The sequence below is a fragment of the Rhamphochromis sp. 'chilingali' genome (genome assembly GCF_963969265.1).
Source record: "Rhamphochromis sp. 'chilingali' genome assembly, chromosome: 20".
In the NCBI taxonomy this organism is placed as follows: domain Eukaryota; kingdom Metazoa; phylum Chordata; class Actinopteri; order Cichliformes; family Cichlidae; genus Rhamphochromis; species Rhamphochromis sp. 'chilingali'.
The window spans coordinates 7,884,846-7,896,832 of NC_137947.1; the positions used below are offsets into that span (position 1 = coordinate 7,884,846).

The 11,987-nt window shown below is 37.9% G+C and overlaps 1 protein-coding gene across 1 annotated transcript; it reads left to right on the plus strand.

Annotated features, from left to right (window-relative positions):
* Positions 1-508: 508 nt before the first annotated feature.
* pik3ap1 (phosphoinositide-3-kinase adaptor protein 1) lies at positions 509-11,987 on the plus strand. The gene is made up of 17 exons (XM_080869324.1): positions 509-1,043; positions 1,832-2,257; positions 2,562-2,806; positions 3,016-3,160; positions 3,253-3,395; positions 3,491-3,623; positions 4,100-4,296; positions 4,387-4,564; positions 4,675-4,737; positions 4,829-5,083; positions 5,174-5,230; positions 6,367-6,560; positions 6,655-6,727; positions 6,910-7,077; positions 8,453-8,520; positions 9,343-9,443; positions 11,158-11,987. Exons 1-17 carry the CDS (start codon positions 1,013-1,015, stop codon positions 11,270-11,272), a joined length of 2,592 nt encoding a protein of 863 aa, XP_080725450.1. The 5' UTR covers positions 509-1,012; the 3' UTR covers positions 11,273-11,987.

Consider the following 11,987-nt stretch of genomic DNA (forward strand, 5'->3'; position numbering starts at 1 on the left):
AGCATGTGGCTGTATGAGGATGTACCCTGTGTGTGTCAGCATTTGAGCGCACAAGTAATTTTGTAAGGCTGAATTGTGTTAGAACTTCACATTCATCCTTCACATGTCTGTGTAATGACGCCAGCAATGAAAGCTTTCAGTTTTGCACTTTCAGTGTTGCTTTAAGGTGTCACAGCATCACAGAACAACACATTTTTAAGGTGTGCATCACTTTTTGCAGAAGTTGTCACTTTAGTCTTATGCATGTTAAAGTTAACTGCAACACAGAAACGATGTGTTTACAGTAGTAAGTCTTACTAGTAAGTAAGTTTTATTGGCCACAAATGTATAGCTACTCTTTTGAGGTAAGCATGTTCATTTATAAGAATTGTAATTTTACACAATCACTCTGACCTTAAAACTCTCTAGATAGACAGCACCTTGGTAAGGAAGTGAAAAAACAGAAGAAGGATGTGGCTCATAACAGGTGAATTGATGTTTTCCTGTGTGTGTGTGTGTTTGTGTGCGTGTGCGTTTGTGTGCGTGGGTGTACAGTCTTCACGAAAACCAAGAACAAAGGCGAATCTAAAGCGTCGCCTACATAAAAGACATCAAGTGGTTTTGTGTCGTTTCTGCACGTCGCAAAATTCAACACATCAAATTCTTAGCTAAGCCCTCGTTATCTTCATTTGTGTTTCATCTATAGAATATTTTTGCTGTTTACAACATACAGATATACACAAAGCAGCCAAAAACAAATGTAACTGCCGACATGTTGCACATTCTGTCATGACAGTGGTGCGTTTCTCACTTCTTCAACTGTTTCAGGAAGTAGGGCAGAGTCACCAAAATCAGGAAACTAAGTGTTGCTATTAATACTGCTGAGCAACGAGCTGTAGCTGGTGAAAGCTAATGTAGTCTCAGCTGATGAGAAGAGAAGCATCAGTAAACTTCATCGAATTGAAGAGAAACATTTGGGCAAATGATGATCCTTTTGAGGTGATTTATTTATTTGATTTGAGGCTTCAAGACCATGGGAGAACCCATCTCAAGCACTGAATCAGGTAATACGACCCGTCGTGTGTACCTTTTTTTTCACCAGCTAGTTAGTGCTACAGTTTACAAGATGTACTGAAACCTTCATTATTAACACATAGTTTACTCTTTTGCATTGTTTGACTTTGAAATGATGTGTTCATTTAAATTGAGTTTCATTTACCAGAAAATTCAAGGCAAACTGTTTTCTCCGCTTTAAAAAGAGGAAGCAAGCATCTTAGGCATCCTGTATGGTTGATTTGAATTAATGTAGTATTTCCAACACATGTAAAGTTAAATCATTCATGTTATCGGTCCTTTAATAAAACGATGTAAGGGCTCACTGCCCTGTCGTTAGTGAGCTGCTCCGATGAAGCGAATGCTTGTGTGGGTGCTCTTTCCTAGGTAGCGTGTACAGAGGTGAGCTTGACCTGATTAAACACTGTAATGAGTCAAACAAAATTACTCTGACCAGTGTTGACACAGCGCAATGTTTGCACAACGTCTTGTTGGCTCTGCAGTGAAATATCAAACAGATCAGACATTCATTCCCCAGCCACAGTCACCTTGACATTCCACAGCCGGACAGCTGGTACGTTGTGGAGCATTTCCACGGCAATCACAATCTGCTGCAACAAGGAACTCAGCACATAATATTGCTAGTGTCATGTCATTAGTGTATTTTGAGCAGAACGTTGATTCACTGTGTGCAGTCAGGCTGGGTCAGCAGGTTTTATGCTTTGGATACCTGCTTTGGAGAGTGTTTGCATACATCTCTTGAGCGTACAATCACACTGTAATGCGTTGTGTTTTTCAGCACATCCTGAATCCTTCTCAAGATATGAGCTGTTAATTCTGCACACCACTGAGGCACAGGAATGGGCGTCATATTTGCACCAGATTTTGAAAAGTTCTCGCAAATTCCACAAAAGATCAATTTTGCTATATGCCATCAGCACAGCCGATGAGCTCCACGGATATAATTTTGAATATTTCCAAAGCTGCAAGAGCATCGTGCTGCTCCTCACAGGGGTTTTCCTTGACATCCTCTGTGACCACGAACTACAGGAGGCACTTCAGAGAATTCTCTATCCTCCTCACCGAGTGGTGGCCTTTTTATGTGGTGTGTCTGAGGACGAACTATTGACAAAGATTTTCCAAGACTGGCCAAGCTGGAGGAAGCTCTACGCAGAGGATGAGCCTGGTGTTTATGTTTCTACCATTTTGGAAGCATTAGCCAACAGTATGTAAAATGTTCTCTTTTGTACAGTGTTTTCGATGCCCAGGAAGCAAACATAATTAATTCAGTTTTTACTGCACCCACAAAGAATAGGATATTAAATAAAATAACAATTGTCAATTATCTTAAAGCTGGAACATAAAACAGAAACTCTCAGTGAGAAAGTTGGATGTGCTGTAGTGAAACTTTCTGAATAACTAAAAGAAGGCGATTTCATCTAGACAGATGTTAAAATTGTGCAATTTGTAGAAATTTAAAGGGAAAATAAAGATGTTTGTAATACATTCGATTTCTTTTTAATTTAAAGGCAGAAAAGTGGAGCTTGAACGTGAGAGTGAAGTTCCTGTAGCCCTAGACGATGTGTACGTCTTACCAGTTTTAGATGAAAATCCTAGCACTGATGAAACAGAGGATGTGGTGACAAAAGAGTATGAAGAAAATGTCCCGAAGGATGAAGAGCCTGCGAACGCAGTAATATCAGCAAGTCAGGAAATAACTTCACCCACGCACATCACCTGTCTCACTGTGCAACCAAACAGAGTTCTGTGCGGGGTAAGTAATTGCACAAGAGCTGCATCAAATGTAATGTTTGTTTGGTTCATTGAAATAAATCCAGTTTTCTGTATTACATTGTATGACAGGTACACAGAGAAACATTTACACTGATCTTCTAGTGTTTAGCGGAGCTAAAGGAAGTTCTTGATATCAGTAAAATGTCACCAACACGCCAATTTTATTCCAGTTTTCCATTTTTCTTTTAGAAACAGGAGACACTTTTTATCATTTTCAAAAAGAAAATAGATGATCAGTCGGATCCAGAGGTGGAGTTTTCATCTGAAAATGTACCTGCAAAAAGGGTGCCAGGCACCGTGGAGAATGAATACACCATAAGTGTTACTGCACCTGGCAAGTATCTGTAGGAAGTCACAGGACTTTTATGTTGAAAGCTTTAATCTGAAATCACCGTAATTGTTAATTTGCTCTTTATTTTCATTTAGATATGCATGCTGGAATTGTGTCCCTCACTATGTACACTGGCCAGTCCTCTGTCAGCCTGACTCCTGTTACGTATTATACCAGCATGGGTGAAGTCAGTCGGTATCTTGAAAATGCTACAGATCCTGTTAACTTCATCAGCCAGGTGAGACATTATTTAGCGCTTTAAATAGCATCGTTGTGCTAGATTAATGTTGTAAAAGCTTGTGTAAGCTTTATTTATTTATTTTGAACATCCAGGCATTCAACATAACAGCCAATGCAACAGAATCACTGGACAGCATGTTGTCCGACTCTTTAAAATCCAAGATCCCTTCAACTGGTCTTCAGCTGTTTGGAATCAGACAGATTGAGGAAGACAATATGTCAGCATGTAAGTTTAACACATGATTTTATTGGTGTTGGGCGAGTCAGCTAAAAAAATTTGTAGAAGACTTCCTGTTATCGCACATACATTATATGGTGAAAAGTTCTGGGCCACCTACATGTTACACTTACAGGAGGTGCTCAGTCATGGAAACCCACCCATAAAGCTCCTGGCGCAGTTTGTGGCCAGATGTTAATGCCAGTGGAGGCTTGGAACTTACCGCTACTCACCGCTGCTTTAGATAGCTACAAACGCTGGTGACTTATAAATACACTGTAGGCCTTAGCTCTCAGCCACCCTGCTCTACATCTTTACGTGGTCCACCACTTTGAGGCGAATTTGCTGTGGTTCCCAAATACTTCCACTTTGCAATAACACCATTAACAGTTCTCATTTAAATTCAAAGATTATGATAAAAAGCAGAAAGTGTGAGCAGCTGATATATAACTGGTTCTATCTGTTTGCCTTTTTGTGGGCTTCAGATCAGCGGAATGAGGAGCTTCCTACTTTACTCCACTTTGCAGCCAAGTATGGCCTGAAGAAGCTGACCACCGTTCTGCTTCAGTGTCCTGGAGCTTTGCAGGCTTACAGTGTGATGAACAAGAATGGAGACTACCCAAACACGCTTGCAGAGAAGAGTGGTTTTAATGATCTCAGGCAGTTCATGGATGAATTTGTTGTAAGTCCACAGAGAAAATCTTTTCAATTCTTTGCATTTTCACGAATTGTACTTAGCGTCTGGTTGTCTTTTGCATTTAAACAAATCCAGGAGACTGCAGACTTGCTCAAGTCTCACTTTGAGGACACTATCAACACAGACGAGAGTGCAGAGGTATATGAGTTGATGTCCACTAACTCTCAAGATATCATGATGAAATACTCGGGTTGCTCAGAGGATATATATGAGTCGATGCTGGGGATCAACCCTGAATGTGCAGAGGATTTTTGTAAGTATCGCATTATTTTATTTATTGTTCCAACAATAATTCATACAGCAAAACTGGGAGCAGCAGATGATGATGGTGCTGTATTGTTTCTTTCTGGTGGGGGTTTCAAGATGAGGTGATGACTGCAGTAGATGAGAACCCTGAGGAAGCTATGCTTCGGAAGTTCTTTCAAGGTATACATTTGAAGTTTTAAATAATTTCCTTAAATAATATTGCATCCTATATGGCATTGAGTGCTTCATGTGGTTACACTCTTACCTTTAGCAAAACCAAATGCCACTGAAGTCAAGAAGGACAATGAACCTCTTCAAAGTGAGGAAGAGGAAAAAGTTGATCATAATAGCTTAGATGAAATTGAGGAAGAGGAAGACCCATACAACCTCTGTCCAGAGGATATCTACGATACTGTGGATGCAAATAGTACTTACAACCCAGTAGTCCTGAACCGTCCACCAGCCCCTATCCCCAGGCCTGAGCTTAACACTGAGCTTGAAAAGTCTACGACGTACATTTCTAGAGGTATGGTGCAGTCTGATTTTTATTTATTACGTTATATTTTTTTTATATCACAAATGTGTCAAAAATATGTAACTTTTATTTTTTTGATAGTATTTTCAGATAAAGGTACATCTGAGAATAAAGCAAAGGACATGGGATATCATGCAGGTAAATCCCAATAAAAATAATTTTCTTTTCATTTAATCATTATAGTCTGTTATGCTTCTGTTTTCTCTTTTTTTTCACTTATATAAAGCTAGTTTAGAACTGGTCATGGTTTCATTTGGTAAACCCATTTTGAAAAAGTGCCTTTATTTTATCTGCATCTTGATTACTTATCATCAGTCTTGTACAGTGCTGTAGCATGTTTCTGTGAGGCACAGGGCTTTTAATACTACCACATTGGTCAAAACCAGTAACCTTTGTAGTTGACTCAGTGGTTACAGCTAACTGCGTTGGGGGAATTTTTGGTGTCAGAGTGGGTAGGTGACTGAGAACAAATGTTCATGTGATCTTCTGACATTAATAGGCCCTTTTCACAGCAGACACTTAAATGTGATACGGGAAGAGCAAAAATGTACGTGGCCCGTACGGCAGAAGCGTTCTTGTTTTTCGCTCCTCATTTGAATATTTAACTTTAAATGGTAAAAATGAAAGTGAAGTTGAAACCTTGAGCAAACCCCAGCTGACAGGAAGTAAGGTGCAGCCTGGACTAGTTACCAGTTCATTGCACATTTACAGCCAGCTTAGAGTTGCCTATTTACATAACATGCGTGTATCTGGTAGCCCCCAGAGGCTCTGGGCGCTCATACAGACACAGGAAGAACATGTAACGTCTGAATCCTGAACTTTCTTGCAGTGAGGCAACAGTCCACTACTGTCACTGACATGTCAATTACATCTTCTGGTATTATCGTCTTGTATTATTATACTGCATTACGATTGGTTAGCTGTGTGCACTGATTATGGGTCTGATTTTAAACTGGTTTGCTCATCATAAATAAAAATACAGTACTGTTATTGAACTATTGTCATCAACACATAACAAGAGGTCTTATTTTTGTTTTTGTGATTTTTTAGTTTTTAGGATTTAGTAGTTGTTTATATTTACATCAGAAATGTAAAGACATTTAAAATTTAAAATAATAAAAAATATTAGTGCGCTTGCTCTCGCACCCATATTACCATTATACATCAAACTATTGTAAGACTTTCATGAAACTAATACAATATTTTATGTTCCAAAGGTTTTTGCTTATAAATTAATAATAGAATAAATTATACACTATTTTCCTCCCATTCAGCTCGGCCTGTAGTGGAAGCCCCCACGCCTGCATATGATCCTTACGCTGGGATGAAGACCCCTGGGCAGAGGCAGCTCATATCTCTGCAAGAGAGGGTAAAAGTAGGAGAAATTACTGTGGACGAAGCAGTCCAAGAGTTTAAGGCTTGGCAGGTTGATCATGAGCGGAGGGCAAACTCCATACGCTATCAGCAGGTAGATCTAATGTTCAAACTTTGTGGTTTTCTAAGAAGTTGATTGTTGGTTAAGCAATAAAAGTAATGCCTGTGTTTCCTTTTTCTTACTTGAGAAAAATCTGGAGACATTACGAAACAGCATCACCAGACGCCATAAAGAGAGAGAGAAGACAGGAAAGGAACTTGGTAAAATTATTTATGTTCTCATTTGGAATCAGATCAGGTTCACGCAGATTTATCACATTGTATACCTTCCACTGTTTATACGCTGATACTGTTAGGATTCATTGGTGACAAACACATATTGAAAAATAACATGCCATTGCTGTCAAAAACGCTTATCTTTTTAATCTGGTCTTTTCCCGTAGAGTATGAGATAAGTGCACCCCTTCAGAGAAACTCATTCTGGGGCACTAGTGTCTCATTAGAGTGTGCTGTGTATGAGTCGACACCCAGAGCGACGGCTCAGCCTCCTCCTGTGGCTCAGGTTATCCAGAGAGGCAGCTGGAAGACAGGTAGCACATCCAGCACATCGAGTGAGTCCAAATGCTTATCTTTACTTTCTGCTTTTATCAAGTACTAAACAAAAAGACTTAAAGCTTTCAGTCTTTCTTTGTGTGGCTTTCTTTGCAACTCCATTAGAGTACAGATTGGGAGAAATGTAAATTATACACATATGTAAGTCACTGAAAAAGTGATGTGCTTGTAGTCTGACTTCCTGCCTCCACTTTTGAGTTGGAGAGAGAGGTACGTTTGAGCGCCAGATCTGATCATTCTGTCTTTTCTATGCGTCAATTTTAGCTGTGGTTCAAGGAAAAAGTGCTAGATGGGATCATTAGAATATTCACATGGATGGTACGAGGCAGTGTTACTAATAAACCCGCGTTTAATTAGAGCTTGGACAGAGCAGACCTTGCTGAAAAATTATTTATGTCAAAACAGAAATTCAACACATCAGTCACAGTTTTTCAAAGAAAAGAAAGGGTGCCGTGTTTGCTCTGTGGGTAAGCAGGCAACCACTTGCTGCACAGCAAGAGAGCCGCGGCGCAGGTTTGAGTCCGACCCGTGGCCCTGCTGTGTGTTTTCTCCTGTTGCGGGCAAATAAATGCAAAATTTATTTTAGTCTCACATTTTTTTTAAATCTTAATTGAGATCTCATTTTAAAAGTTTTCAATAAAAAAGCAAGAAATAAAGTAGTCAGATTATAGCTTGAAATATTAGGTTAATTGTAATAAACAGACTTTTTCTGTATGATAAAGTTACATGACTCTAGTGATTTTGTTACTGCTTAATGTTACTTAATGTTCTCGAATGTCAGTGTATGTATTTTATTTTACTTTGTTATTATTATTTCCCATCTTTGTAGTTTTGTTATACATAAAGGATGAGACGTTTTGTGAAACTTTATTTGTGTTTTTACACGTCGCACCAGCAGTTATAATTCAGTCATAATGTTTTACGAAGAAAACCATTTTTTAGTTTGTTTAATTAGCCCACAAATGCAAAAGTATTTTAAGGTTTAAATTAATGTTTAATTTTGCTGTAGTAGATGTTTTATTCTTCTGTTTTTTTTTTTAAAAAAGCAAACATTTGCACATAAATTTCAAAAGGGGCAAGCAGTTTCCTTTCAAAAACACTGATAACATTAACGGATTTAAAGAATGGCTTGCTATACTGCTTCATGATTACTTTAAGTCTGTAATGGTGGTATGCATATGAGCTGCGTCTCTGTCTTGCTCTGATTGTTCATACACCTTCTTGCAGACATCTTGTATAATAGTGTCAAGGCCTAAAACATATTTTACCCACATTTAGCGAAGTGGTCTTACAACATAATTCACCACAAGCACTAACCTCAGAGATACTCGGAATCATGTGTTTTATTTTTGCTGTGCTTCTTCTTGTCATCAGGCACCGAAAGCAACAGACTCAGCACGCACAGCACCTTTAGCTACAGCAGCGGTACAGAACCTGACGAGGTGAGCTTGATTTAACAATAGGTACAAGTGCATCTTCAAGGCACGTGGAAACTGAAGGGTTCACACAGAAATGCATTTGCATGAGTTATAGCTAGCTGTTTCTTCCTTCTTACTCTTTATAACCCAAATTAAAACTTCCCTTTCTCTTATGATGCTGCATGTGTCTGATGTCTATACAACATGACTGCATGCGCAGTAGAGAGGTAGAAAAAAAGAGGTAGAAAGTCTAGTGTTTAGTTTTGTTTTATTTTGCTCTCTTACTTCAGCTTTTCATTTCCTAAAATACCTTCCAGACAATATTTAAATGTAAGTTCTGTAAATGTGTGTTCTTTACTGAAGCAGATTCTATATCATTTTCATTAGCGTTTACTGTCTGTCATCATGATTGAAGAAAAAGTACAGAGCTGAAGGAGATTTGGGGCACGGGCAGACAAAGAATCTCTTAGATTTTGGTGCAAATTCTGTCCTTCTTTTAATTGCAAGATGGGTAAGATGAGTATTCCCTGTCTGTTGTTAAAAGACTCAAACTGCACGACCCATCGTGGAAGCTTGACTGACACTGCTTAATGACTTCCTCAGGGTGTAATTAAAACAATGATCTTTTATTCTCCAGACCAACAAAACAACAACTGTCATCTTTGTGTGTTTAGCTGAAAATTTGGGAGTTCTTGACAGTTTCAGTAGATGAATTGCTTAAACCAATAACTGTGACAATGTTAGCTTTTTCATTAACTGACTCAGCTGTTAAACTAGAGCTTTAGGCTGTTTTATTTTGAAGTATTTCAAGTGTGGCCACATATATATGTCATTGTATTTTTAAAGGACTCAATAGAAAGTTTCCCTCCTCCACCACGACCGCCACGGCCAGGCAGTGCTGCACCTTCCATTCCTCCACCCAGGATTCCTCCACGGAACCCAGAAAGGTCAGTCTAGAGAACAGCGATTCAGATTACTGAAGTGAAAGCAGAACCATGCAGTACTGAGCACTATGCGACATCAGGTATAGGAAAAAACAACGCAAAGTAGCAAATACACTGTACGATTATGTGACGGTGCCTAGCAGCAATCATAACTGTGTTAGAATATCGTTAGCTTCATAGCATAAGTGCCTAAGTCATTGACTTAGTCAAATGACTTAGGCAATTATGCTATGAAGCTAACGATATGACAGAAAGACTGGGAGCACGTAAAAAAAAATCTATCAGCAGCACTGAGTGAAACAGAAAAATGTAAAAGAGGAAATGTTCACCCACCACTAATTCGCAGCTGTGCGTTTCAGAGGAAGCCAGAGCGAGAAAGTGATCAAGATACTGATGCTTATACTCTGTAAACACACAAATAACTTCCACACACATAGGTGAGACCACTTATAGTGAGACCACTTAAAAATGAAAAAGATGAAAGTGACTGAAGTGGGTAGCAAGAGCTGCCGTAAATTCCTGAGAACCTGTGAAACGCTGCAGATCCTTTTTACTGATAAATGCCCTTCTGTGTCTCTTATCTCTTTCAAAAAAAAATCTGGGTGGCAGTACAATGTATTTCTAAAATCTGATAAACAATCAGCTTCTTTAGCTTTCTGACATGATGTCAGAAATATTATATTATACTTTAAATATCTGCATAATACTTCTCATTCATACAGTAATTGTGTGTGATGAGTTTTAATTACTATTAGTGGGTAAATACAACATTTGTGTGCTGTTAAAAAAAAGACTCAAGAGTTAGCAAAATTGCTTTAAGTACACAGAATTTTAAGTAATTTGACATCCACAGACTGACATTAAATTATTCAGTTTTTAAAGAATAAATAACAGAAATGAACAAACACCTACACCAAGTATGTATGAGCTGCTACATAGAGTATACTAAATTCTTCATGCGTGGGTTCAATTTGTTCTCATTGCATGGTACTGTGATCTTATCTAGAGTTTTTCTTAGCATCTGTGTGTCTGAAGGTTAAAAGATCAAAAAGATATTTGTCTTGGGAACATGTAAATGAGAAGTTACAGTATGAAGGGTGATGGAGTGCAAAGCGTTTGAATATAAACAACCAAATGAACTTAGTAAATTGATACAAACGTGCAACAGCTTAACTTGTGTGTGCGCTAACATTAGCTAACTTTAGCTAAAAACGTAGCTAAATGTAAAACTGCTTAATGTTTCTTTAATGGGCTGTAACTTAAAGAATTGTTGATTTCATTAAAAATATTAATAATTCAGTTTATTATTCCACCTACATAACTAAATAAGATGATGACTAAATTCAGTAATGATAGAAAAAAATAACATGCTTTGACATTAACTAACTTTGCATAAGAGCTGTGACCACTATCAGAGAGTTCATGTACTGTAGTTCCTAAAACATGCAGTTTGTTAAAGTATTGAAATCTATTTTAAACCAGTGAATGAGTGATTCTTGTACAGTTCATATTTCCTGAATGTAGGGTGTCAGATAAGTAAATGATACAGAACTGTGTCTGAAATGTTATCTTTGCATCTTCTTTTCAAGTTTTGTTTTTTTCTCACGCATAATTATAAGAAATTAAACGTCACAGTTTACACACCCTTTGCTGTATACCGTCTCTACTGTTACAGTGCAAATAACCTTCCTATACAGTAACAGTGTGTTTCCTGCAGGGTGACAGAGATGGTCCATGAGCGTTACATATCCTGCCCGACACGAATACTTCCTCAAAGACCTTCTTACAGGCCAACTGACTCAGCACCTCCTGTACCTCGCAGACATCGATGAGAGCCGCACATCTTCAATTTTACTGAATTTGATCTGTCAAGTTGTAAGTTATTTATTGTGTAAGAGGGATAGAGAAGGTAACATGTAGCTGTAAACAACCATCAGGTTTAGCAAGATGAACTCATGCAGAGTAATGGTTATATATTATTTAATTTTTTTTCTTTCTCATGTATGAGTCCACAGAACCAAAACATCCATTTCTCATGACTGTGCCTGTGATCCATGTGTGATATGTTTCCGCTGTATTTGCTATGGTATGTCTTTACTGTAAAAAATATTGTAAAAGTAAGTTTGTAGTTGTAAATAAATGTGAGATTTTCAAAGAATATAATTGCAATAAATATTAAGTGTCCTAATGAAAATCATAATAGTAGTATTAATAGTAGGCGTATTAATTTCTTTTTGTTATGGGTTTAAATTTTGATATATTAGAATAGCAAACATTTGTTTTTCTTGATATTCTAATTATAATATTTCAGTGTGTTCAATCTCCTGTTGTGTAATTTAACTGAAAAGTGACATTAATGCTGCTCCGTTTACCAGATAAATATGTGATATTTTTGCCTGTGCTAATTATGAGTTTTGTGGTATTCTACTTACTTTACCTGAATTCCTGTTACCCACCAACAGCTTAGTGACTTACAGTTTAGCTGTGATGTTTGTACAGTATCATTCTTAAACTGAGTCATGAATGGAGTGGGGAAAGACAGTTTTG

Excerpts from the sequence above, each read along its gene's own strand:
- pik3ap1 (XM_080869324.1), top strand. The coding sequence starts at position 1,013 with ATGGGAGAACCCATCTCAAGCACTGAATCAG. Across the intron at positions 2,807-3,015 it reads CAAACAGAGTTCTGTGCGGG|AAACAGGAGACACTTTTTAT; the intron begins GTAAGTAATTGC and ends TTTTTCTTTTAG. Across the intron at positions 4,565-4,674 it reads TGAATGTGCAGAGGATTTTT|ATGAGGTGATGACTGCAGTA; the intron begins GTAAGTATCGCA and ends GGGGGTTTCAAG.